This window comes from Lentinula edodes (assembly GCF_021015755.1).
Source record: "Lentinula edodes strain Le(Bin) 0899 ss11 chromosome Unknown C8R40scaffold_41, whole genome shotgun sequence".
NCBI lineage: Eukaryota > Fungi > Basidiomycota > Agaricomycetes > Agaricales > Omphalotaceae > Lentinula > Lentinula edodes.
In genome coordinates this window covers 250,745-276,708 of record NW_025764347.1, presented here as the reverse complement: position 1 = coordinate 276,708, position 25,964 = coordinate 250,745, and the positions used below count along the sequence as shown (strand labels likewise).

The following is a 25,964-nucleotide window of genomic DNA, read 5'->3' as shown; positions in this document are numbered from 1 at the left end:
GCTGATGTTAGGACGAAAGCAGCTCGAGAGTACTGGCAATAATGTCCTCCAATACCCAAGCATGCTATGTGGATTTTTGCCAGCAACCTTCCCAAATTTTCATTCTGCTTGTTCTGGTTTTTGAGACTTGTGTGCGGCTTTGGATCCAATGTTGAGGACATTGCTCTCGTTTCAATGATCATCGAAGGACCTTACTCTTCGACAGCATCCATGAATTGATAGTAAGTAAGTATGTTGTTCCCCCTCTCCCATTACTTCCCTGCCTCTATTAGCTTCCATACTTCCTAATTACTTTTTATGACACAAACCAGTGTCGTGTCACCCGGAGTGAGTGCAAGATCCACTTTTGAAGGCCTGGAACACCAACAAACTTATCAGCAAGTTCCTGATTGTATAATATGTATAATATTATACACTATCATACACTGACGGACCTGTATGATAGAAAAAGGGGGTACGTGATGAACATACTTCAAACATACCACATTATATGAATGTATATCCAGTTTCTCGTATGTTGTCATATGAATTATACAATATTATACAAGACCTCATACCACTCTCATACCTGTTTCATACACCAATTATACATGCCAGACACATCCGATTACCACTTATACGACATTTTATTGATGAGAAAATTCATATTATTGTTATTATAGAGATATTACAGAACATGTACAAGCAATAATAGTGCTATTACTCAAGCAAAGAACCTGCAGCACTAGATTAAGGGTGTGAGGAAGTCAAGGCAGAGGGAGAACTGGGCTGAGACACTATGTAAGGAAAAGATAACCAAATGTCATGAAGGAAAGGAGGGTGGGTCGTCTGTAAAGCACTGATAATGAGTACATGGAAAACCAGAAATAGCATGCCACTCACACAGAAATATTACCACACATGAACCGGTCAGACCCAGATGTTGAAAACAGCAAATTGATAATGGATGAGCTCTTTTTAGTCCCGAAGTGAATAAGCCTGCAGAAAGGAAGTGCGTTGAACAAAGAACGGGCCAAAAAGGAAGAGACGAGGTATGGATGATGTTCAACTATACAGCACTTCCCAAGCCTCATCATGTGATATTGGCTTTGATTTTTTCTTGTCGAGTTCACTTCATACAGTTGGACCAGACTTATCACCTCTTATTGCCTTCCATCTGTCTGTTCACTCCTCAATATGGTAAGGAAATAATTTGTACTTGGAGTTTCATGATTATACAACTATCAGAGCCAAATGAAGTGGAAGAGATAATGTATGACTTCGTGATTTAAGTGTATGATAAGTGTATGCCAGCTGTATGATTGAGGGTATGATGAAAATACTACTCGGTATAATAGTTTCCGGATCAAGTGAGTATGATTGATGTATGATATGGCATCACCAACATACCATTATACCCATCATACAGATTATACATAGAGGAACTTGCTGATGAAGGCAACGAAGCAAATTGTTTGTAACTCCTATTTTAATTTCTTAGTACACAAGTCAGGACAACCACAATACCTTATTTTCTTGGACTCTAGAGAGAATGCGGCAGCCTCCTAGAGGGGTCTGCTTTAGGCCTATCTTGGGCTCTGTATGTTGTACACACACCTGACGGGAACACTTTTCGCGGCCGAGAAATATATAGGGAAATGAGAAGAGCAATTGCTGATTTCCCCTCAGTGAATAAAAACTTTTCCCATAAGGAAATAATTAGGTTTTACGGATGGGAAATGAGTGAAATATTAACTGTATTTCCCAATTTAGAAATATAGTATTTTTCATCAGATAAAGATTACCTTTCGCCTTTGATGAAGATTATCTTTTGCATTAGATAAAGATAATCTTTTGCGCTAGATAATTTTTAGATTGCGCGCTAACGAGCTTGCCTCGTTTTTGTGTGAAAGAGAAAGGAAGGAATCTAATGAGCACTCCAACCAACCAATCTAATACACAATATGCGAGTTCACTGCTATCAAATTTATTTAATAGCAAGGGGTAGCATTGGCAAAGGTTCCGCAAAGCTTTGAGAGCTAAGTAAGAAGCTTCGATCAATCAATTTGAATTGTTCTAAGGATTTGATATATTCCTTTGATCAAGGTAGATTCAGCACGATTTGTGCTTTGATTGTATTGATATGGGTATATCAAGAATTGGGGGTTTGAATCAAAGTAAATTAAAACCGAAACACACAGACCCCTACGGAGGGCTAGAACTATGTGCTGGCACAACCACACAGCGTGATTTGCCCTTAAGACCAACAAGTGGATATACTTCTCGCAGTCACAAGGAGCAGAACATGACGTTCCTATACTCACAAGTGCCGGGCCCGAATGGCTGCTAGCGAAGAGGTTTCAGTCTGGCGGGAGTGTGTCTTTCCTTTTTACGGATTAGCACTGCAACGTCGTCCCAAAATCACTTGTATTCCAGATACATCAGATCGCTATTTATACATACAGAATATAGAGTCGCACAGTACAATTAATTTAATACAATAAACGTTCGGAACTGCAAGGAAACTTCTACAATTGGTAAGATATCATTTAATTTGATTCTACATGTCCTTATTTGGTCCATAATGGTTCCAAGATTCTAGTATACCTCCAAACATAGGTAGGTACTTCAATGTTCATTTAATTTTAATTTAATTGTTTTGGAGAATGACTCGAATGGTGTTCAGCTGTCACTGCTGTTCAACACTTACTTTGATCGTTTGTCACCTCGTCCGGAGGCAAATCAGCTCTCCTCGATTCTAATCCTATTAATCTGATTCATCTGGATTAAACTAATTGCTTCTCTCTTTCAATAGACACCCATTGTGCCTATACTCTATCAAGGGAGTTACGCATAGTATTCATTTAATTGCATTCTTCAATATTTTCTACGTCAGGACTCTTTGACATTCATTTGATATATCTTCGGAGCCTCGCAGTACTTCGATCGTTCTTCTAGTCATTTTCCTCAACCATGCAACTTGATTGGTCTATTAGACTAAATCGCAGTCTTTTAGATTAATGCATGATCTCGTTCTAGAAGGAGTATTTGATAATCCCTGAGTTCTAGAAAGTCATTTTGAGTCAATCCTCGGCTCATGGTCACTTGAGTAAGTTCTTCCAAACTCCTGCCAGTGTAAGGTCCAATAAGAATACCCTTGGTATGTCATACGTGAATGGTCATCCTTCGGATGTAGTCCAAGTCTGGTATAATCCTGCTTGACAAACAGGTAGACTGCTATCCGAAGGTAGTATCGGGGATGGGTAAACTAACCAGCTTGTGGTAGTATGGGTATATGGTCCCTTCAACTTATTAGACTGATTCAGTATTGACTTTGACTGCCAATCTGGGTCTCAATTACAGTCCTCTCGATACGGATCTATACATGAAAATGTCACAATTCACAGCATAGACGTCTAGCCAAAATTTAGGCGTGTCAGTGCTAGGGAAATGGAAAATTTCCCAGTTCGCGAAACCAAATAGCTTAGCGCCCACCTAAAGACATGAGTGGCTAAGCATGCCACCTCTCCCAAAACTCAGCAAAAACCAACCTATTGATTCATTAGCCCTGCAAGCTGTAGGTAGTGCCAATGGGTGTCAAGCTGTGTCAACTAGAGTGAGTGCCACTCATATGTCTGGGTGGGCGCCAAGAGGTGCTAAGCTATTTGGTTTCGCGCACCAGGAAATTTTCCATTTCCCTAGCGCGCAATCTAAAAAATTATCTAGCGCGAAAGATTATCTTTATCTTTCATAATAGGTAATCTTTATCTAATGCAAAAGATAATCTTCATCAAAGGCGAAAAGTAATCTTCATCTGATGAAAAATACTATATTTCTAAATTGGGAAATATTAATATTTCACTCATTTCCCGTCCGTAAAACCTAATTATTTCCTTACTATGGTTCACAGGGTACTTCCGTAAACAGGGTACTTCCGCATTTTCGAAAATCTCATATTTTGAACATTTTAGGTCGATAAATGCTCTCAGACTTTTTATGTAGTACTTTCTAGGTTCTCTATAAACATACTGTACTATATGAAATAGATTGTATTCAGGGGATACATATGTACAAGACCAAAATACTGTAATATACAAGCGTGACTTTAGATTGAAGCCTCAGGAACCGTACAAAGAGCTGGTAGATAACTATAAAAATGACATGGGCATTAAGTAGAGGCTCTCATCAGCTAGCATAGCAAATTTAAAAGCAATCCAATATGTTGTAGAGATTCGACAAGCAGATAAAGTGAAGAGGGTATGCGACGTGACAATATTTGATTCCAGCTTCATGCCGTAGCCTCGGCAAACCTCTGACACTCTCCAAAAGTGTGATCAACACAAGTTCTGCCTCAACCCTGCATCAAATGGCCAAGTGTGCCAGAGTGCCGAGCAGCGGCATTGATGTGACTCAGTGTGACCCACGATGCGGAAGTACCCTGTTTTTCCTCGGTCATGGTCCGACGCTCTGTTTATGCCTTATCTGCTTTAACATGTAAGACAAAAGACAAGCTTAACATGATTCTAAATAAGACTGTCTACTCAGATTTTTATTTACTCAAAAATTTAAGACGTTATTCGCAATATTCAAGAAATCGGAAGTACCCTGTGAACCATAGTATGGGAAAAATTCTTATTCACTGAGGGGAAATCGGCAATTGCTCTTCTCATTTCCCTATATATTTCTCGGCCGCGAAAAGCGTTCCCTTCAGGTGTGACATAAGTAACATGTAGACTCACCTGGGCCTAGAACTTGCAGTGCCACCGATTGTCCTTAAACATCCTTATGTAATTCAATCAAGAAATGTTTGACATCAACGTTTGCTCGTTTTTTCCCACAACTTGCCGGAACATAAAAGCCAGATGTTCAGCTGGTTCTCCGACGCGGTTGTCCTTGACCCTCACTGTCGGTACCCTCCCGTCTTCTTCTTCTTACACTAGTTCAAGAGACGCTTCTGCCATGTTGACCTTCATAATTTCATGCCTTTTTTTCTCTGTTGTTCGAGCACTCCCTACTCTCTTATCGCGCGACGTTTTTGACCCCCCAATCACCAGCCCAAGTGCCTCTACAATTTGGCAAGTTGGTCAGACCGTTACAGTGATATGGTATGTTCAAATCTGCTCTCTATATCCCTACTATGTTATTCACTTGCAATCTTTGTATTCACAGGGATATAACCAATCTTCCTCCTGCCTCGCAACTGACAGACCCGAACGGAACTGTTGTACTTGGCTACATGGCCAGCTCTACAGACTCGGAACATCTCATGATTGGTACGTCCGATGTTTGTGATCCCATATGTCATCATTGATTTGTTCGTACAGACTCTCCTTTGGCTCAAGACTTCCCCTTGAGTGATGGAAATGTCAGCTTCATTGTGCCTTCTGTAGTTACGCGGTCAGACTACATCATTGCTCGTGAGTATCCGCGCTATTGTTGATTTCCAAGATGTTAACGATTGGGTCAAGTGTTCGGTGACTCTGGAAACATAAGCCCTACATTCACAATTCAAGGAACAGAGTCTACCTCATCTGCGCCTACTACCTCGACCTTTGTTTCTACTCTCTTATCGACCTCCAGTTCTATCTCAGTGCCTACATCATCTTCGCCTTCTACTCTACAAACTACTGTCGTAACCGAGGCAGAGGCTTCGAGTAGCGCAAGTACTTTCGCTCCGGAATCGTCAGCGACAAACACTGTAACTAGCGTTATCACTGTCTCTTCCGGTCCTGCCTCTTCCACGACTGCGGAGATCGGCAGTGCTTCAAGCCTCTCCATCTCCTCTACATCTGGGTCGTCAGCTTCTCCGTCTGCCACTGAGGCAGCAGCATCTAGCAACAGCGCGTGGCAACCAGGTGTATCTCAGAGCCAGGTCTACGCATTCGTTGTCGCTGGCCTACTGGCCGCATGTCTTCTTTGATGGGTGATATGTGATTGCTGTTTTGGACATCATGTGTACATTTACGATCATGAGGACGTCCCCTTATCGTCCTCATGATTCTCATACTCACGACTATGATTTACCGACCTCATCTACTCCGTGCATGAACACTTTAGCATTCACGATCTGTATCATAACGTTTTGAACTGCTACATATATCTTGTGTAAAGCTACGCATTTTACAGACTATCCGATTACCTGATACGTATAAGTCATCAAACAAAATATTCGATATCTTGACTGCTGGACTGCTGGACCCGAACAGTATCATCCTGAACGACCAATGTGACATATAAAATCACATTCTACGACGCGCTCCGTAGCCCAATGGAAGTACATATGGATGTAATAAATGTCGAACCTACTACATACAGAAATCAATCGGAAATGAAATGGGTATGTATCCGATACAAAACATCATATCAGAAGCATGCGCTCGCAGAGCAAGGAAAGAAAGAAGCAACTAGCAACTTGAAGGATTTGTGACAGTGCATGCACTGTAAAACAGGTATATGAACAATAATTCATAAAAATACATCAACTTGTGAGTTATTTCTGTGACCTCTATGGTTGTTGGATCGAAGGGGACAGGACAAACGAGGACAAACGTCTTAAGGCGACCACCCTTGGGGCATGAAGTACCAAGAAATGGACAAGATGCCGACATCGAGAAAAGCAAATTGTTGGAACACGGCGGGCGACATATCTAACCAGATGTGTTAATAAAAATAGGGAATAGTGAAGAGATACGATGAAGTTATACCTAGATCGCCGCCGCCGCAGCTTGGGCAACTATCTTCTGTACGGCCATAGACGACCTTGCCAGTGCTCTCATCGACGATGTGCTTCAAGAAACGCGTCAGTACAAACGATACCATTGAAAGACGCGAAAGTGCGAACAATCCACTGTATTCAGGGAAAAGTGAGTATGCACATCCGATAACTAGATTGAATGATACTGACCTGGCCGCAATTACTTCCATGATTCTCGTCATAGAGAGTCTCCGGAATAGCGATGATAGGATCGTTGGCAGTATTGAATTTGCCACAATTGCCCAAACCGGGTTCAAACCAGGTACCCTGTTTCGATAAATTGCGTCAAGAGTCAAAGTTGCGTCAGAGTATAGATAGACTGTTACACTTGCCCTTCCAGTATGAGTTGTTCGTTTGTCCAGCTCTGCTGGTGTCTCCACAGGTGCAGAGACCACCATGAGGATCGTTGCGAAGAGAAATGACAGGATGGTAACGAAAGACATCATGATTGTCGATGGCAATGATGAGAGAGTGTGATGAATGCGTAATGGAAGAGAAACGAGGAAGGAAGGGAGAAGGAATGTGTTTGAGGAATTTTCCACAAGGATACATTGTTGATTTCGAGGGACCTTCTTATATTTGAGCAGATCCAAGAGACAGTACGTTATCGCATACTAATGATTATCGCGTGTCGACCCAGAAGTAGTAGCCTCAGAGTCCGCATTAGATATTACCTGAAGCTAGCCTAAATTTCGTCTAGAGCTCTTTATCCTTCAATAGGATGAACTTAAAATGAAATACTGAGGAAGATACCGAAATTGGGAAGGATATAATCTGATCTCCCTTCTTCACAAGGAGTCATGGAAAGGAGAATCGGTCATACGTTCCGCTAAACTCCAACAGTGGTAGAACGTAAGTCCGGGCAGAGAAGTTGGATTTTTCATCATGTGCACGGGAAGTTCATTATAGTTTGGACCGCGGAAAATGGTCGAGGGATTTGAGGCGAAGGGAAGTACCAGGGGGACATGATTGCAATTAAGCGGCTGAAAGAGATTCAAAAGTCAAAAATTCAAATACTGCCTTGAATATAAATGACGCCGATTATCCTCTCCTTGTACTCTTTCTCTCAAGCAATACAAACGACCTCCCATTCATTTTGCCCTCCACCGAAAGTTTTGGGAAACCGCACAATCAAAAAAAACCTTCTACTTCGGTATCCTGCGTAGTCCGGATCCAAACTACAGGCAGGCAACTAGCAGGAGCTTCAATCTTCCCGAGGCTGGAAAAGTTCGTTGATAATGCGAATACAGTGGGTAGTTAAACCAGCGTGACAATCCTATTGAAGAACAGTTAGGCCTACCTCAAGATGCTTGTAAGATGTAAGGAGATCCTTTTTTGCCGGATTGAACTCACCTTGACGGTTTTGAACCATTATTCGTTCTAGGCTGCCTTCATCGCGGTTGTCGGGAGAGCCACGAACGATCTTCGAGGCTAAACGATACATGGATCACTCGTGAATGTGGGTTAGACTAAAGGAGGGACAGAGTTCTCACTTACGATCTCCACCAAATCATTTCAAGTAAACCCCCTTGAAATTTATGACAGCAGTATCACACCTACTAGGTATCAATTTCAGCAATTGCCCGAAATTTCCCAGGGAAGATTTGCATCATATACTCATTCTCATTCTCCCTCCGGGGCCCTCTTTCCTGATGCTCCTATAAGTCTTAAGATGAAGATTACGCGAAGGGTTGGAGGGTGGACATACGGGTAAGCTCTGGCATTACCGTTGCAGTTAAACAAGCGCAAATTTAAGCGCTTCGTACCATATTCGGAAATGATATTATCATAAGCGCTCTCCCCTTCCTTTCGACGCCTGGACCAACCATATGGCCTCTAGCAGACAGCTTTATGGTGACTGTCTTCCTGTAAACTTAGCTTTCTTTTCTTTCATGCAAGCACCTAAACCTATCTATCTGTTCTTCAACGTATCTAGGATCAAGTTGACCGAATTTCCGCAAACCTTGACGCTCATATCCAACTGGTAGCCGATGTAAGGATATCCACTCATCGAAATCCTGCAAGGTCTAGATTCTAGAAAAACTGACAGGTTCGAGAATTATACAAGGATCGGGTGGCTCTTGAACGAGACTTCGCCACGAAGTTACAAGCCTTGGCCAAGAAATCCGCGGAAAAGAAGGTCAAGATGGAATCTGTACTTGTGCTAGGGGATGACCCTACAACGGCTTGGGGTGAATCAACATTGAAGCAGAGGTGCGTGATTTCGCCCTTTCTATCTGTTATTGATCATTAATAGTCGAATCGTGATTAGTACACTAAACTTCGCGTTCGATTCGATCATAAATTCAATGGCCAATGCAGCCCAAGATCATAATAATATCGCAGACACCCTTACGACTCAAGTGGTTGAGGCACTCAAAACCGTAGAACGCAAAAACGAGAACATTCAGAAGACGGCACGGTCCTTCTTCAATCATTATCCGTACTTTCAACTAAAACCATCCACAGGAAGGCCAATTTTATCAAAAACTAATTTCAGACAGAGATCGTAGCTACTCTGAGCGTCTCAAGGTACAGTACTCGTTATTCAATATTCAGTGTCCGCTTGCATTCGGTTAGCCCCCAAATTCTGATGACATTTATAGACGAAACAGAAAGTATGCAATCAAGTTCAATATCGACGTTTTCTAATGGTTGTTGATAGTACGACGAAGAATGTGGGGAAGTCGAGGGCAATCGACAGAGGCAGGTCAGTCTTCGTTTGAGAAATTTACACAAACGTAGACGTCGGACTGAAGCCTCTCGCAGAGTCGTGCCAACGATGACAAGCATGCGGAACGGGTTGCGCGCCAATCTGAACAACAACGAGTCGATATGCTGAACAGCAAAAAGTCTTCCATCCCCTTTTGCTTTCGAGCATCTTTTTTGCGTGTTTCTAATACTTCATTAGTGCGTACATCATCGCCACCGCTATAGCGAACAAGACCAAGAGCAAATTCTTCGACACAGATCTGGTCCATCTAGAGAATGTACGTCTATAGTTTGTTACACGATCCATCTTTTTAATCGTGATCCCTCTTCCAGCAACTTCGTGCGTACATATGTTGCCATCTTTCGACAAGCTTTTCAACGACATCCTTCCTAAGAGGCTGTTCAAACGCGTCTTGTTAACAAATTTGCGAAGATTTTGCTTCATGCGCAAGCCTTGCAGATCAGTCACCTCGACGTTTTGAAGAATCGGTTGGCTGAAAATGAGGCGAGGCTTAATGAGGTCAACCCTTCCAAAGACCAAGATCTGTACATCGAATACAATATTAGGCCTTTTAGCGCTCCCAGCGACTGGAAGTTCGAGCCTTGCGCGACCTTCTACGACAACGTCAGTCGCTTTTTATCGCATGGATGATATCTTTAATAGATACGTAATGCACACAGGAGGAGATGAGTGTCGAGCCGGATGCCAAGACTGTCTTGCAGAACCGACTTAGACGAAGCCGTGGCAAGTTGCAAGAATTGATGCCAGTGATAGAAACCAAACGTGGGTGTCAGAATCCTCTCTTATTATCTTCATCCTACATGTAGCATTAGAGCGTGAATATGAACAGCTGGAGAAGCTTGCCGTAGCCTATGATGGAGATCATTCCCTGGGGAATATCGAGGATATATCCGATGTGTGTCCCCTGGAATGAAATAACACGTACCCTTTGCTAATATGTTTGCTCCAGAAATATTTAGAGACCGATCACAACATGACGTTTTTCAGAACATCTGAATGCATACTCAATGCCGAGATAGATGCTATCGTTAAAGCCATTGGAGGTGGGCCATCCTCTTTGTCATGTTCCACATCTTTGGATTGAATTGACCTTCTAACAGACGATGTGGGTGCCCAACAACCCCATAATTTCAAAAGCTCTTCCTTCTCAATTCCAACTACGTGCGGATACTGCAAAGTAACATGTCGTTAATGTCAGGCTTGTGACGTTCCGGTGCTTATAAGAAATTGTTTGTTAGACGTCGATCTGGGGGCTCAGCAAACAAGGAAAGACATGCAAAGTTTGCAATCTTTCTGTTCACGCCAAATGCGAGCTCAAGGTGAGTAGCGGACTGGCATTAGACTGTCGTAGATAAGACTGCAGTGATGTTTTCGCTCCACAGGTTCCAGCCGATTGTCAGCGAGGGGGAGGGGTCAGTCGCCATGCTTCTCGACTGTCAACGTCAACTAGCAGTGCCAGTCGAATGAGCGTCACCGGTACTAGTAGTAAGCTCCATCATGCTTCCTTTAATTACAGTTACTCATGACATACTGTACACCAATACTAATTTTACTAGTTCCAACACAACTAGTCACCCCAACTGCGTCGTCTTTTGTGCACGCCGTGTCTAAAGAGGAAGAGCATTATTCGACGGCAAAGGTCTTGTTCGATTTTACTGCTACCTCCGAATTTGAATTATCTGTCTCAGGTGAGCCTTTTGTGGCACAATTTCATAACTCGGAATTTAAGTGTTCATCAGAGGGATCTACTGTCACTGTCATTGAACACGATGACGGTTCTGGATGGGTCAAAGTCAAGGATGGCAGTGGCGATGGGCTTGTCCCCGCTTCGTATCTTCAACATGGAACTGGCCCAGCGTCAAGTTCGAATGAACAAGGATCTGGCCAATATGGTGGGTTTCATTTATTTTCTTCACTTGCTAGGGATCTACACAAGGGATTCTTTCCGTCATTTACATTTATGTACTAGTCAAGGCTATCTATGCATATGAAGCGCGGGGCTCCGACGAGCTTGGTTTGAAGGACGGAGAGTTGATTGAGTTATCAAGCGGTCCATCAGGTGGTCAGTATTACGGAGAGGGCTGGTGGGAAGGCGAGTTCCCCGCAAATGCATGCTTTCCGCGCGCGCTGGCTCGCTCACTCAGCATTGGATCCAGGTATCGATTCGTTGGGACAAAAGGGTATATTCCCTAGTAATTATGTATGTCGCCTCATTCCGATCCTCCGTTTTCCGGTTAAGTTTCTTTTCTACAGGTTGAGTTGGTATAAAGTAAGTACCGACACGCCGTTGGGGCCGCATGGATGCCATGTACCATATCATCGAGAGCTACCCCGACTGTAATCAATTCTGTCAAGTTTTTTGTGATTATTTACAGTACTTGATCTATATCTAGATTCTAAACTTGTACGGCGTTCAGCGCTTTTGTAGCTCGATAGAAGCTTCGTACTGGTCTTTTTTTTGAGAAGCTTCCTTTAACACTCATCTTTGTGAAGTGCAGGTGAGAGCGCACTACGTCTGTGCGAGGTGTTAAAATGAAACTGGGACATGCATTCATCAAACCCAGATGAAATCGGGGAACGGAAGGGAACTGTACCTTGCGCAACTTTTGGACGTGTATCAAAATGAGAAGCGAGCTCGAGAAACGAGGAAGACCATGTTGCAAGATATAAGACGGTATACATGATGATATCGATATATCTAAGAACATGAGGAGGTTCTTTTCAGTTTGTGCGATGACTGCGGTGGCCAAAAAAGACCCTGCTAGAGAGCCCTGGAGGGTGTCAAGAATTTCAATCGACAGATGAAAACTCCTGAATGTTTTTCGGGCGTGTGACTCGAAACGCTCCATTCTCCAGTTAATCTGCTACATATATGGAGTCAGATTGATTCTTCCTTGACTGTAGAAATCAGCAAGCTTCTGGCGAGATCTTATATCATTATTGGTGACTCTCAAAAGGACCCGAAGGGATACCCTTAGATTACATGGCGCAGCAGCGGAAGATAATTAACTCTGCGTAAAACACAAACTATTACTTACGGGGCTTCCAGCGCCTGCGCATAAGTAAAACATACGTCAAGGAGCCCTGAGCTCCGCCCACGAAATGCTTGATGGAATGCCACAGAAGCGCGTTAGATCTTCGTTCAATTTCTAGGAGTGCATGCGCACGGTGCAGGTCAAGAACTGTTAAGAAGCTTCGCCAATACAATCGATTACAATGACATTTGCTGAGACTCAGAGACATCGTACACAAGCATGCTTGTGCCACATATGCATGGTGAAAACTGGCTCGGCTGCATGAGTTATAAAAGAGTCGAGGATCTGGACAGAGCGAACCCAGACCCCTCTGGGAAAAACATACTCCCCCTGACATATGTCTTAAGTTTCCTCCGCCATCTTTCCTCTGGTACAATCATGTCCATCGACTCACTGCAGTTGAACCAGAGTTCGAGGTCAGACAGGGCCTTTTCGTAGTCTGTATCGCCAAGAGAACAAGCTTGTAGCATGCATGAGACACTTTCTCTTGAATGGCAATTGTACTCTTGCGATAGATGACTGCGAAGGCCCTCTCGAAACCTTGGAACGATGGAATTCGCGGCTGTCTTGGATTAGGACTCGGATGATCCTCAGGTTAAGTTTGAACCCCTCGTGCCTTCAAGCAATTTCCGTAGGCCTTGAACCAGCCTTGAACGGTTATCGCTTGGTATTGCTGAATTCCGATATATGATAACATGAGAGCATCAATTTGGTGTTTGTCGCTCTTGGCTCCTTGTATCTGGAGGTTGCGCTGCGGATAGAGAATGGCGATTGGGAAAAGAGGGGCAACCTGAACTCATATTCGAATTCTACATAGTATACGTCTCAACAGAAAATAGTACATAGTGGTGACATACCCTCTCAATAAATAACAATATAAACACTCTAGTAGTACATTCTAGATTTAATCAGGAAACGAAGTCCAGGGTACGAACGACCAGGAATTTTGTCCCCGCCTGTTATAATGTAGAGGTACTAGCAGTGACCCGTGCGATGCACGATGAGAAGCTCAGTTCCGCTCAGGGCGTCGCGTTGCTCCGCCCACTCGCTACCTTCGCCCGTGCAGTGTTCGTTTGTAACTTATTAGATATAGATAGCACGTGCATTTATGTAAGACAAAATTTGTCTAGCCAATCGGAATGATTGGACCAAGCAGGGACAAACACATAATTTTTTGTAGTGTTGATATGTACAGTCGGGGACAATCAAAGTCGACAAAAAAAATGAGCGAGTTTTCCCAGGCTCAGATTATAGTAGAAATCATTCTATTCTACTTTTCAAGTATTCTGGCACAAAAAGGAAGAGGTTTCAACGAGCCGATCTCCGAAAAAGGCAAGTTTGGGTTGCAGACCTCGAAAAATTGGCCGTACCCTAAAATCTCGTGGGAAAAACTTCGGAGGTGTGTTTTTGGACGTATTTGGCCTTCCTGAGTACAAATCCATCATCAGTTTCATCGAGAAAACTCACCCTCATGTGCCACAACAGCTTTGATGAAGTTTCCCATCTGCCAAAAGGGTGGGAAAGCTTCACATGCTCTGTCATGTGATGCTTGCAGCAGCTCGGACATACAGAGGGAAATGAAGTGGGTAGAATTTAACAGAAATTCTAATCAATTGTTCCCTTATTATACCTTTCAGTGACCTCCATAGTGCTCAGATATGAAATGAAGTAGCTTAGGGTCAACTTTTACCTCAGAAGTTTTTGAAAATCAGTGGAAATCCTTGTCAAAAGGGGTCTAAAGATGCGTTGAAAACTGCCAAAAAATTGGCCGTACCTAAAACGTCGTGGGAAAAACTTCGGAGGTGCGTTTTTAGACGTATTTCATCGTTCTGAATCTGAATCTGCCATCAGTTTTCTGCAAAAAACTCTCGTTCGGCCGCTATCGGCTGATTACAGACTTGTCGGGTTTGATTGTCCCCGACTGTAGTTGAATGAATTCGGACGAATGTATAGGCCATACCCAGGCCATACCCAACACGGAGGCGGATCGTGATGTGGCTGTGACCTCGTGGGATTTATGCACAGAACTCAACTCAGCACGGTCGCCCTCTCCGTTCGCCTCTCCGGGTTGCTTCACTTCGCTCGCAATAAGCGCACGTTGCGCACACTCTCCATCTGTCAAGCCACGATGATTACACAATCGTTCACGGATAATTTTTTTTACTCTCAAAACATTCCCAACGTTCGATGATGGGGACTCATTCGGAATCTACCTCCTGAAATCATGAGTGAAATCTTCCGTTCGGCAAATTGGGAGGTCGATCCATTTCAACAACGAACAACGCATGGCATATACCAGGACACCAGTCCTCGAATTGTCTACCATCAACAAACTCAAGCCGATTCCTGTATGGTACAGTTTTTTTTTTTTTTTCGCTGAGTAGGGTTTGTTCTTGGTGGCGTAATCAAGTTTTGTCAGAGCCCTGCCTCTGGTCCTCCTTGCGTATTTCTTGTGGAATGGTGGTGATACTTCCCAGTTCATTCTTTTCCTTTATCGAGGGATATCTATCACGGTCACTGGAATTACCCATGTCTGTCACTCTCAACATAACGCCATTCGATTTCCTCGATCTTGCGCTATATTCACGATGGGAGAGCAGTGTCCGTTGAAACCAATTTTTCCCCTACTTGGAGTCATGGACAACAGAGCAGTTGCCGGTCAGAAGATCCCGTTATGCAGAAAGAGACCAACTTGTGGGAAACATTGTTTGGACGTTCGTATCTTGCATCTGAATGGGTGACTTCCCGCTGCAATTATTCTGCAGTTAACCTGCAGTTAACTATTAACGGTATTTGATGCGACGTACGGACTGTTGATGGGACCCTCGCTTACACCAAAAACCAGTTTACAACAGGGTAGGGAGGCCGTTGTAAGTTGGTTTTGATGCAGTTTTTGCGAAGCCGCTGTCCGGCCATCTTCGCTTAGGTTCGCTTATATTGGTGGCACAAATTAATTGTCTGGTGTCCTGCAAATAATTCCTACGGGAAGTCATCCAATGTCACCGATCTCGGCATTATTGCAAATATTGCTGGCGTTGAGATCTTTTCGCCGTGGGGTGGGTCGTTGCAAGCTTTACTCGAAAAATGTCCATCACCAGTATAATCCTCCTTGATCATGAGACCGAAAACGCATTTGTTTCATCCGACTGTTTTCTTCACATCCGTCTCAAGAGCTTGTGCATTTATTTCTGTTACAGTCCTGCAAAGGGTTTCCTATACGACTAGGAGTCAGCTTGATTGCCCAATTTGACCTCGTTGTCGATCCAGTTAATGGCGTCGTCGCTGATGATTCCGAAATTCGTTGCTTACAGCCAGAATTTGGGCCATTGGTTTAGTAGCGTCTCTATTTTCTTGCTCTACCCTTTGACTAGCGCCTTTGCTCGACTATCTTTAATATTTATACCAAGATACGTACTGTTAATATTGTACCAACCCACCAAACAAATGATGTTACCAGCGACGTAACGGGAATCGTCATGGACGCATTCAATTACAGTTTCGAGTTATCCTATTGGCTGCCAGTCGCAGGATAGGCTATGTCATTTCAGGGAGACGCGAACAAATTATGCTTCTAACTGCTCTTTCGCCCTCAACAACCTCAGCTTTTCGCTTCCTAGTCAAACGATCCATACCAATCTTTTCTACCTCTCTCACTTCGTACACCGTTCCTGTATTCAGAACAATGTCATCCCAGAGAACTCTTACCGATGCCATCAAGGAGGACCATGAAGAGGTGAAAACTTTTCATCCTTTAAAATATATGCTATGTTAAAATCGCACCTTGCAGATGTATGAATACTACGACAACTATAAGAAGGCTGCTGGGGACGCAGACGCACAGGCTCGTTGGGTAGGTCGCTATACGAACCGAAATCCCGTTGACAGTATTATGGACGAACTGACGCTCCTTTATTGTATCTAGGCACGTCAACTTACCTGGGAGATTGCGCGCCACGCTGTAGGCGAAGAAATTGTGGTATACCCGCTCATGGAGCAACACATGGGTCACGAAGGAATCAAGCTTGCAGATCAGGATCGTGCAGACCATCAGGTAAAAAATTCCATAACGAGCTTTCTTTTTTCTCTTTCTTCGTATGCACTCAAAATTATTTGTAGAAAGTAAAAGAACAACTCTATCAACTGGAATCACTCACAGCTGGAACGACTGATTATGATACTTTGATGACCCAGGTTGGTCTTTTTGTCCATGTTCTCAACCTGCATCTTGACGCTTATTACTGAACTTGTAGATTATGGCTCATCTTCGCCAGCACAATGACAGCGAAGAAACCCAAGATCTTCCTCAACTTGAACCGAAACTGGGCCAAGAAGGTAGTCAGCACGCCGCAGCTACCTTTACCAAAACGAAGAAATTTGCTCCTACCCGGTACGTTGGCTAATCAGTACATATCTTTGTCGCAGGTGATTTTAAGGATATTTTAGTCCCCACCCATCTGCCCCAAACAAGCCTCCCGCAGAAACCCTTGCGGGATTTCTCGCCTTGCCAATCGATAAACTCAAGGATATGTTTTCCAAATTCCCAACTGAAGAAATGAAGAAAGCTGCAGAACGAAACTAAATGCTCAAGAAGAGAAGTAAATCCTGTACCATAGGTAGAATTGTCGCATCATACATGTAATTGTTATCGCTTCCATTGAGACGTCATCCAACCATTGTAGTGAGAGAGAAGAAAAATGAGATTGACGATTTCCAAACAAAGAAACCCATTGCCTAGAAGCTACAGTAAATTGTATACATAAAAAGTTATGAAGAATAAACTTATCGTCCTCCGACTAATGAGGTCCTTAGATAAGACGGTCCATTGCCCATTGGTCCATAGGCTGTAGGCGCTATTTGGGAAGGTATGGTGGGCATTGCCATTGTCATTGAGACAGATGGCGTTTGGCCATTTGGAGGAGGCATTTCCCTAACTGGATTCCTATCCTCTCTCTCTGCAAGCGTCGCCGCACCAGGTCGTCCAGAATCCGCCAGTGACCCATTAATAACCGTAAAGGTTTGTCCCAGACCGTAGAGCTTTCCGTTGTATTCCGAGTCGTCAAATCCATCCTGGAAATACGTTTCGAGCATCTTGAAGAACGCGGACGAGGTAAGGAGTGAATCGGAGCCTGCCTGATGAGAAATCCCGACGCGTTGTACCTGTATATATGTATATTGTCGTTCAGAATGATAAACTCGAGAATGTGGTAGAGGTAAAGACGTACACCAAGGTCGTCCGCGATATCTTGTAACCCGCCCTTCATTAATTTGGTAGCTCGCATCATGAACTTGATATCGTAGACGGTAGGGAACCACGTCCGCAGAAGATCAAAAAACGAATCTTCGGTTGTGGGTAACGATTCCGCCGTCAACAGCTTGACGAAATATCCGAAATCGTATCCGCTGCCAACCACCGGTCGATGTAAGAAAACGGCGTGGCAAAAAAGCAAAACGCCACACACCTATGAAATGATATCCACCTGGTCTCCGGTGCCAGTACCAGCCCCGAGGTGATCATCAGCTCCGCAAAGTCATTCGGCGAGATTCCAATGTCTTCGTGACGCTGAAAGTCGATTCCGGACTTTTGTAGCAGTTCTATTGACTCTGGGGCGTAGATATCTTCACTATGGGGTACATTATTGAGCGTTCAGTCAGAAGAGTAAGATATAGCCACACACACTTCAAACTGAAGCGAAAGTTGAACTGCCACGTCGATCCTTCCGGTGAATAGTTTCCTTCCTCGTCCGTCAACGTGATACCGACTTGTATTATCTTGAGGAGATCCACATTACACCGCATAGTCTGATAATGGTAATCAGAAGACGTCTTGAAGTTTCCAATTGGTCTTGCGACCACGCCAGGGAATTCAGTGTCCTAGATATACGTTGGTAAACTGGGTCAGAAAAGCTTTTAATTCATCTTCTCGCAAGGCGTACATACCATCGCAATGTAAGGATGGGTTTCAATGATTTGTCGAATAAGCTCTAGTTCTTCTGGAAGATTTGGAGCCCATACTTCTCTTATTCGAAGCTGACTGGCCTGGGATTGCATGTTGTGGGGAATTCCGAGTAGCGAGTGAAGCTGGTCTAAAGTGAAGTACAAGTTGAAGATTGCCACAACACCTACACTCCCCAATCTATCTGTCTGACTAAGCCGTATTGGAAGTTGGCAAGTTATTGCTCTCTTGTCTTTCAAGTTCTTGTTTTCGCGATTCTTTCTTCGGCATAAAACACAGAAGTACTTTAGTACAGTATTACTGTCCTTTAATTAGGAATCTGCCGTCTTTGGTCGATGTTTTCTTTTACGAGTCAAGATTAACAGTCTCCGCTTTTCCGATGCTATTTTCGACTCTTTTTGGTAATTCTCCAGGTTGTATTGTAGAACCATACCGGTTTTTATCAAGAGTGCACTGGATGCTTCGACCTCCCCTTTCACCAGTACCCTCTGTCAAAAATGCGTCGACGTTGGATCGATACGTTGATCTCTGATTGACTCATCTCATCTACTCGTGCTCAATCTCAAGACCTAGTTCACTTTTGAACTCATTTTCAAACCTTAGTGGGGCTTAGATCTGCTGGCTGGACTTATCGTCGTAGTTCAGTACTCAGTGGTGAGTCTATTCGCTGCCGCATATTGGTAGTAGCATTGCGCTTGTCGACATCATGCGTTATCTTTGTCAGTCTCCTTCTTTTCCGCTGTTAACCGGTGTGTTCTCCAGGAAACTTGGAGGTGAGTTGACCATATTTTCATTTTTTAAATCTCTCGGGCCATTCCCCACCTGCATCGAACTCAGCCTCATGCGGGAACGGGCGATTCTTGCTTTCCGTGAGCTTTCCGTGATCATTATTTACTGCAAAGTATATTTAGGAATCATTTTAACGAATAATTCACAAGAGTGATAATGCTCGTAAAACATAACGGACAGGAGAAACGGGCAACACTTCGGATTGACCTAATTTAGCATTGACTGCCCAATCGATGTACCAAGGAAGAGAAAACGACATCCAAAACACGACCCACATATACCCGATGAATTTAGCAAATACAGGCGTGACCCGTAAGCCCAAGCGTCGAACAACATCGATAACAATATCTTCAAGTGTTATACCAAACGCTTGGGATATGAAGAAAGGGAACGACGCTCCCAGATATTCCCAGCCGACCATGACGTCTCCGAAGCAATGCAAAATGGCAGAAACGAAGAACGCAATGTAGAGCTGGGTGTACGAAGAAAGCCAGGTCCCAGGTTGAAAGCCTAGTTGTCGACATACGAATTTTCCGATAGACGTCACGTACTGAACGAAAAGACAAGGTTACAAATCCGATGATCAATGTTTGTCGAAAAACATGGTAAGACATGCACCTACTCGTCGAATCATTTGATGCCAAAATTTCCTAAAGGAAAGGACAGAGATTGAGAGAATATACAGATGTCAGAGAGTAATCACACACCCCCAGAAGTTGCGTACTGTATATGCATGCTTCCATGTTCCAAACGTGTCTGGCCAATCCTCTGGGCTCGAGAAACCAAGACCTACACTGAATACGGCAAAGATTAAATACTGCATACTCATGCCAGCATACGGGGTAGTCATCCAGGCAGCTCCGCTGATAATTTGTAGCAGCCAACCTTGAGAAGTGATTGTCGCATTGGGAGGGGGATCAGTGAACAAAGAATTCATGTGAATGTAGCTTTGAGCCAAGTCCATAATCAGATAGAATCTGATAATTTGAACAAGTCGAGATCGTATAAAGGTCCATTTGGAAGTTGAGAGAGGTCGCGGTGGTACGTTGGAGACCTAGGAAACCACAAATATGTGAGACGATTCAGAAAGAAGCAGTTGGGAAAACAAACCTGGTAATTCCATCCTATTCCGCGAGGTGAATGAACAATACACAAAGACCATAGCATCCTTCTCCAAAGGGTCTTGTTCCTAGGATCGTCCTTATCTGCACAGTGTCGATAATGAGCGAGGGGCTCCGCGAATAGAAGAAGATGTGCCGCAGTGAAGAATTGTCCACCGAGCGTCGAACCGATGGAATAGTCTTGCATTCTATCCCCCGTAGTGCATAGGACACCGGAAATGCATACATAAGAGAATAACGCGAAAAAAAGAACGCGAAATTGAAATTTTAGACCCAATGCAAGGATGGCGGCGAGGATGAGGTCAGGTAGTATGAGATAGGGGCCTATTGAAAACGACTGCCGAATGGGAACAGCAGAAGCGGACTTCGTTGCAGTAGAGTTCAGCATGAAGGAATTGAATCAAGAAAGGCGTAGCTTATGGTCGGTCAGTATGTCTCGTTTAGCACAACGTAGAACCTCCTGTCAGTGTCATGGTGGGCGCTGTTGCAGGTCCGTGGGAACAACGCGCATTTTGAGATAAAGGTATCGTAGTACAGCCTCGAGAAAACAGGGATATGAGATTTGAATGTTTGGATTCCTGCAAGCATAGTAATACTACAACAGATTGCGCGTAAGTAAATAATTATGAATAAATAAGTGCATGCTAGTATCTATTCTTCATAAGTGGACAGATGAAGCTCTGTTAGGCAATGTATAGAATTCTTCAAGATTTGTTGCGATCCGTCCGAGTCCGTGCCAATAGCTTGTGATTTACTTTGGACCCGAACTCTTGTACCAACTCGGAGACCTTAATTAGGTCCTCCACCGGGGTCTCCGTGTCGTCCTTGAATGCTTGGAGAGCTTGTTGCAACTGAAAGACTTTTGCGGAGATCGTTCTGTCTCTGCCCCGAGCTCTATCGGAAGCGTTGGTAGTCCCAGTCGTTTTAGGACTGGGCTTGCGTCGTTTCGCAGCACGAATAGAGGGACTGTTGAGGAGAATCGCATCGTCATCATCATTATGATCGTTTGCACCGAACCGATCTAAGAAGAGGAAAGATGAGGAAGAGTGTTCGAATGGCGGCGGGTGGCTGTTATTGGCTCACCTCGTTCCACCATATTGGTGTCGGGGGCGTCCATATCCACATCTAGCTCTCTAGATATATGGAGGAACGTCTCAGGTGACACTACGGCGTTCTCCCAACTTCCGTAATCCTCATCTCCTTCGTCTTCGTCCAGAGAGACCGATACAGCGGCTGCATGTCCGTGATGACTGGAGGGCGGTGCGGAGGGTTCGGGTGTCATGAGTTGGCTCTCTCGAATCCACGATCGGGTTTCGCTCGCCTTCTGGCCACTCTTAGTGGGTGTTTTCAGCTGCTTCTCGGAAGCAGACAAAGCTCGGCCTTTACCCTTGTCTTTGAACTTCGATTTTTCTTCTAATTTCGTTCGCTGATCCGGACTGCCGTTATTGAGCTCATCAATGTCAGGGACTGCTCCTTCGCGTTGTGATATACGAACAGAGGAGATCGGTGCGGGAGTCTCTTCTACAATCTCTTCATCCTCCTGACGCCGTTTTCGCTTGAACCCGCGAGGCGAAGCTGAGTTTGACTGATTTTCGGGGATTTCGTCGTCAATTAGCATCGGAATGAGATTGCTTGATTCAGCAGCGCCTCCTGGCGGCGAAATCTCAGGCTCATGAATTGGTGACGATGACGGTGGAACGATCTTAGGGTCGTTGGCCTTGTCAGCATGAGTGAAAGTATCGAACCATTTCTCAAGTATCTGCGATCCCGTTAGAGGAACAGGTTCCAAAGACTGAGTTTCGGGTACCAGCGAACCAGTCTATAAAAGTCGTACTGTTACAAAAATAAATCAGATAAATGTCGGCACGACTCACTGTTTGTTGCGAATCGTCACTTTGAGTTAACCCCGCAGCGAGACCGACACCCAAGGCCATATCCAGGCCTTTCAAGTATCCAATGAGTTCCGGCTCAAATAAGATATCCTTTCCATGGTACGTGGCAAACCAGAAAACCTCAAAGGCTTTCACAGCTTCCTTTGAGGGGACAGGTCGCTCAATGGGAGATAAAAAGAGTTTCCACAAGAGGCCGAGAGTCCTTTCATTCGGTTCTTCTTTACGGAGCCTTTGAAGAATGTCTTCATACAAAGGGAATATCTGCATTTGGAAGTTTGTCAACCTGAGTTATTCTGAACAAGACAATTACCTACGCTTTGGAAATACACTTTGTCCGGTACGATAGTAGATTGATCTTCTATCCAGCAACGGAGGCTACAGCACAACGAAGATAAGCATGATACGAACTGGTTTTCGTGTACAGAAAGAAGCATTTCACGGATTGTGTCGATATATTGAATGGATATTACGAGAGAACAATCGGAAGAATACAAGGAGCATAAGAGATTGTCCAGGAATGGTAACACTGGTTTCGCTTGTTCTGTGTTCCATGGGATGACAAAGGCCGATATCAATGTATGGAACTGCTGCGGAAAGACGAGGGCCCTAAAATATGAAAGATGAGCATATAAGGAAAAGATGGTAGCGGGTGGACTGACAGAGTCTGGTCGTCTGCTGCAAAGATTATCCATAAGTCATTTGCGCGATCTCGGGTCCTAAACTCGAACAGTGCCTTGTGTAAAAGCCTCCCCCAGAGGCTAAGTGCATCATCAGCGGTGAGTTGTTCACTGCAATCGAAGGACGCTGAGTATCAAAATGGATGTAGGGCAGAAAAAAGACGCACGGAAACACGAATTTCAGGAATGTGACCAGGCTGTCTGCAGAAACATCGTCGATAGCGGCCCATAGGCGTGCTACGGCTACCCATGTCCGCGAGTCGAAAATAGAGCCGCCAGCCAGTTCTTCACTACCGGAAGCGGAGCACACAATGTCTCGACATAACTTCAACCACTCGGCCTGAATCACCATGTTAGAGATTTGATAGTCGCGTTTCACCACAGCAGTGAGTAGCTTATCCCCCGGCTCCTTCAACAACTGAGACCGGGAGAACAACCGCTGGACAGAATGCCATAGCATACGCAGGACCCGGATGTGTTCTACTTCAATGATCACGTCCGAAGTAGTGTGGGGAAAGTCATTACAAAGATTGCCCACTATATGAGCAACTTTTGATGAAGGAGAGACCTGACTTTGCCTTTGACAGTATTCGGAATCAGCTCGAAGAAGAGTTTCAAATGCTGCGATGACCGATTTCTACCACGGGAAGGTAAGTACAGAGCGAGGGCTAAGGATGATCAACCTACCCGAATGTCTGGTAGAGGACGTCGTAAGATTACTTTGAAGCTATGTTTCCACAGATCGTACAGCTTATCCCAATGATCCATCGTTTCTTGGACAGTGAGCTCGCGAATAATCTTGCGAACGACAGTGGAGTCGCAGATGGTCACAGTGTGCTTCATCAGGTCAGCTAGGTGGGCCCCTAAGATTTCGCCATTGAACAGTTGCTCGTGTAAGATGGGGATGACACTCGTGCCAGAACGAGGCATCCTGGCAGAGCCGAGCAATTGGCACAGTACAACCACACCATCTAGCCTCGATGGCTTGTCAACAAACATCCATCCCACCACCTCTAGAATCCTCGCCATCATGTCCTTTCCTTTCAGGTTCAGCATCACATGTAAAAGAAGTGCCCCAGTGCCATTCCGGAGGTCCTGTGAAATGACGGTTTGGACCTTTTTGGAATTTTCTTCATCGACGGGGATCCGTGCGAATGCCCAAACAAAGCATTTCCAGACTGGCATATGCAGAAGCCTAACGGTAGCACTCGAATGATCGGTAATTTGCCAGAGGAGGCTCTTTATTTGCGGCAGGGTCGCACTTTTGAAGAGAGGAGTGTCTATGAGAACTATGAAAGAGGCTATAACGACGGCAGCCCATTGTGGACCAGCGCTATGAGGCGAAAGGTGAGAGTTGTTCAGCGACGACTGCAGCAAATTACGCAAGGAAGGATCCTCTTCCTCTTCAAGATACCGGATCGAAAATTTGCGGATAGTGCGCGAAAGCTCGTAAGAGACTTGCTGTGTACGAGAATAAGGAAGGCCCTGGAGTACTTTGGCGTATGCAAAAGCACTGGTGGTGTGTGCGGCTGCAGAGCGAAGGCTTTCAGATTCAGATATGAGGAATCGGAGAGCGTCGGAGAAAAGATTGCAAGCAGGTCCTAAGAAGAGTTTGGGATAGTTGCGAAGCAGCTCAGCAAGGATCTCAAGATAGTGTCGATTAGTGTTTGAAGATGAACATCAACAAGGGTAAAAACACGTACCTTCAGACCATCGACATTGACATGTTCTTTCTCTCCTTCTAGACTACGCTTCACGCATGCGATGATTTTCGAATTATGAGGAGAGAGAACGTTGACCGGAAGCTTCTGGACCTGAAGAATCCAACGCAAGAGTGCAAATGTCCGCTTGGAATGCGGCGTCGGAAGCGATGTTTCCGAAAGGATAATTAGAACGTCACTGAGTAGGAGGCGAAGTTGATTCACTGATGGACAGACGTGAACGCGTTAGAACTCAGGCTTCAGTGCATAGAATGATGAATCATACCATGCATAGTGGCATTCAACTGTGGGAAAGCGAACAACTCCGAGGTTAAGCGGATTGCCTGTTGACCGAGGAGAGCCAAATCGCGAGCATAGTGTACTTCATCAAGGTCCATCCCCTGGCTTCTCTCCTTCGGGGATGTTGTGCGGGGGTTGATCAAGACTCGCTTTACATCTCGCCGGAGAGCACTAAGCAGAACATGGGAGCGTTCTGCGAGTAACGTTAGAGGAGAAGCAGCTTGATCCGGTTCTGAACTTTGAAGCAGAATTTCTTTGATCCTCGTAGCAAGGAGGTTATACGTCTCGGTGAGGTCGTGAAGTCCGATACGCTCTTCATGCGAGTCATTCAACGACTCGTTCAGCGTTTCTAGCGGAGAAAGAAGATAATGGGCGGACATAATTGTATTTCCAGCTTCTTCTGCGGGGGAGGTAGTGGATGATGAGGCCATGGATAAGATGGGAGGGTTCAAATTATTGTGAGGATGCGACGTGTGGTACTTCTTATTATCGTGCTCTGCCTCGATTGCCTTATATCGCTCCTTGTTTAATGGTATATTCTCCTTCACGTTACTACTCTCGTTCATATCAGGCGCCTTCTGCGTCGGAGTACTGGAAGTAGATATGCACAGCAGAGTAGACAATTGGCAATATGTTCTGGCCCAAGAATGGTCATCCGGAGAAGATTCGTGAGTTCGATTAAACAAAATATGTATAGTTGAATGTGGCGTCAAGCTTAGGACCTGAAATACAATAAAGCTGACAATATGTAGTGAGGGTGATATGTGGGTCCAGGTCAAGAAGCACGTACCAGAGCTTTTATAAAGGAAACGAAGGCAGTGTTCACGAGTCAAATTAGAAGACAAAGGCCTTTCATGATGACAGTCGTGGAACAAGCATGAGTTGAACAGGCGCGTTTGTGTATCGTGGAAAACATGTGATGCTGTGAGAAAAAATCGTTGCCCAAAAGTGAGTCCAGTCAAACTGCTCTGTAAAGATGGCATCAAGGCGTAACATGAGCAGCATATCGACAGTATATTATGGCTGCATA

General features: G+C 44.5%; 8 protein-coding genes across 8 annotated transcripts; 4 read left to right on the top strand and 4 right to left on the bottom strand.

Annotated features, from left to right (window-relative positions):
* Positions 1 to 4,938: 4,938 nt before the first annotated feature.
* Positions 4,939 to 5,899, top strand: C8R40DRAFT_1055915 (uncharacterized protein; the record flags this gene model as incomplete). The annotated part of the gene is made up of 4 exons (XM_046225036.1): positions 4,939 to 5,084; positions 5,149 to 5,252; positions 5,304 to 5,396; positions 5,448 to 5,899. 4 exons carry the CDS (start codon positions 4,939 to 4,941, stop codon positions 5,897 to 5,899), a joined length of 795 nt encoding a protein of 264 aa, XP_046082020.1.
* A 569-nt stretch (positions 5,900 to 6,468) lies between these two features.
* C8R40DRAFT_616378 (riboflavin aldehyde-forming enzyme) lies at positions 6,469 to 7,298 on the bottom strand. The gene is made up of 5 exons (XM_046235649.1): positions 7,066 to 7,298; positions 6,884 to 7,000; positions 6,821 to 6,826; positions 6,684 to 6,765; positions 6,469 to 6,626 (listed from the first exon to the last, which is right to left on the bottom strand). The coding sequence occupies exons 1-5, from the start codon at positions 7,177 to 7,179 to the stop codon at positions 6,532 to 6,534; spliced, it is 414 nt and encodes a 137-aa protein (XP_046082019.1). The 5' UTR covers positions 7,180 to 7,298; the 3' UTR covers positions 6,469 to 6,531.
* A 1,236-nt stretch (positions 7,299 to 8,534) lies between these two features.
* On the top strand, positions 8,535 to 11,660 carry C8R40DRAFT_1240138 (uncharacterized protein; the record flags this gene model as incomplete). The annotated part of the gene is made up of 20 exons (XM_046233509.1): positions 8,535 to 8,601; positions 8,670 to 8,726; positions 8,784 to 8,947; positions 9,006 to 9,150; positions 9,203 to 9,265; positions 9,340 to 9,351; positions 9,399 to 9,443; positions 9,503 to 9,585; positions 9,645 to 9,723; positions 9,779 to 9,785; positions 9,841 to 10,070; positions 10,127 to 10,229; positions 10,280 to 10,362; positions 10,417 to 10,510; positions 10,568 to 10,644; positions 10,706 to 10,786; positions 10,850 to 10,952; positions 11,024 to 11,155; positions 11,207 to 11,359; positions 11,437 to 11,660. Exons 1-20 carry the CDS (start codon positions 8,563 to 8,565, stop codon positions 11,658 to 11,660), a joined length of 1,974 nt encoding a protein of 657 aa, XP_046082018.1. The 5' UTR covers positions 8,535 to 8,562.
* Positions 11,661 to 14,524: 2,864 nt separating this feature from the next.
* On the top strand, positions 14,525 to 15,358 carry C8R40DRAFT_616196 (uncharacterized protein). Its single transcript, XM_046235648.1, has 2 exons — positions 14,525 to 14,855; positions 14,913 to 15,358. The coding sequence occupies exons 1-2, from the start codon at positions 14,788 to 14,790 to the stop codon at positions 15,241 to 15,243; spliced, it is 399 nt and encodes a 132-aa protein (XP_046082017.1). The 5' UTR covers positions 14,525 to 14,787; the 3' UTR covers positions 15,244 to 15,358.
* An 826-nt stretch (positions 15,359 to 16,184) lies between these two features.
* Positions 16,185 to 17,081, top strand: C8R40DRAFT_1162911 (uncharacterized protein; the record flags this gene model as incomplete). Its single annotated transcript, XM_046230307.1, has 6 exons — positions 16,185 to 16,235; positions 16,290 to 16,352; positions 16,425 to 16,553; positions 16,619 to 16,693; positions 16,753 to 16,889; positions 16,946 to 17,081. 6 exons carry the CDS (start codon positions 16,185 to 16,187, stop codon positions 17,079 to 17,081), a joined length of 591 nt encoding a protein of 196 aa, XP_046082016.1.
* A 200-nt stretch (positions 17,082 to 17,281) lies between these two features.
* On the bottom strand, positions 17,282 to 18,550 carry C8R40DRAFT_1055795 (CAF1-domain-containing protein; the record flags this gene model as incomplete). The annotated part of the gene is made up of 5 exons (XM_046225029.1): positions 17,282 to 17,659; positions 17,725 to 17,902; positions 17,962 to 18,123; positions 18,180 to 18,373; positions 18,440 to 18,550. 5 exons carry the CDS (start codon positions 18,548 to 18,550, stop codon positions 17,282 to 17,284), a joined length of 1,023 nt encoding a protein of 340 aa, XP_046082015.1.
* A 792-nt stretch (positions 18,551 to 19,342) lies between these two features.
* C8R40DRAFT_1124487 (membrane bound O-acyl transferase family-domain-containing protein) lies at positions 19,343 to 20,938 on the bottom strand. Its single transcript, XM_046228937.1, has 4 exons — positions 20,355 to 20,938; positions 19,952 to 20,298; positions 19,867 to 19,894; positions 19,343 to 19,794 (listed from the first exon to the last, which is right to left on the bottom strand). Exons 1-4 carry the CDS (start codon positions 20,751 to 20,753, stop codon positions 19,387 to 19,389), a joined length of 1,182 nt encoding a protein of 393 aa, XP_046082014.1. The 5' UTR covers positions 20,754 to 20,938; the 3' UTR covers positions 19,343 to 19,386.
* Positions 20,922 to 25,833, bottom strand: C8R40DRAFT_1124484 (uncharacterized protein). Its single transcript, XM_046228936.1, has 9 exons — positions 25,725 to 25,833; positions 24,921 to 25,672; positions 24,638 to 24,858; positions 23,622 to 24,578; positions 23,102 to 23,571; positions 22,917 to 23,045; positions 22,572 to 22,863; positions 22,240 to 22,518; positions 20,922 to 22,184 (listed from the first exon to the last, which is right to left on the bottom strand). Exons 2-9 carry the CDS (start codon positions 25,498 to 25,500, stop codon positions 21,387 to 21,389), a joined length of 3,726 nt encoding a protein of 1,241 aa, XP_046082013.1. The 5' UTR covers positions 25,501 to 25,672; positions 25,725 to 25,833; the 3' UTR covers positions 20,922 to 21,386.
* Between the last annotated feature and the right edge of the window lie 131 nt (positions 25,834 to 25,964).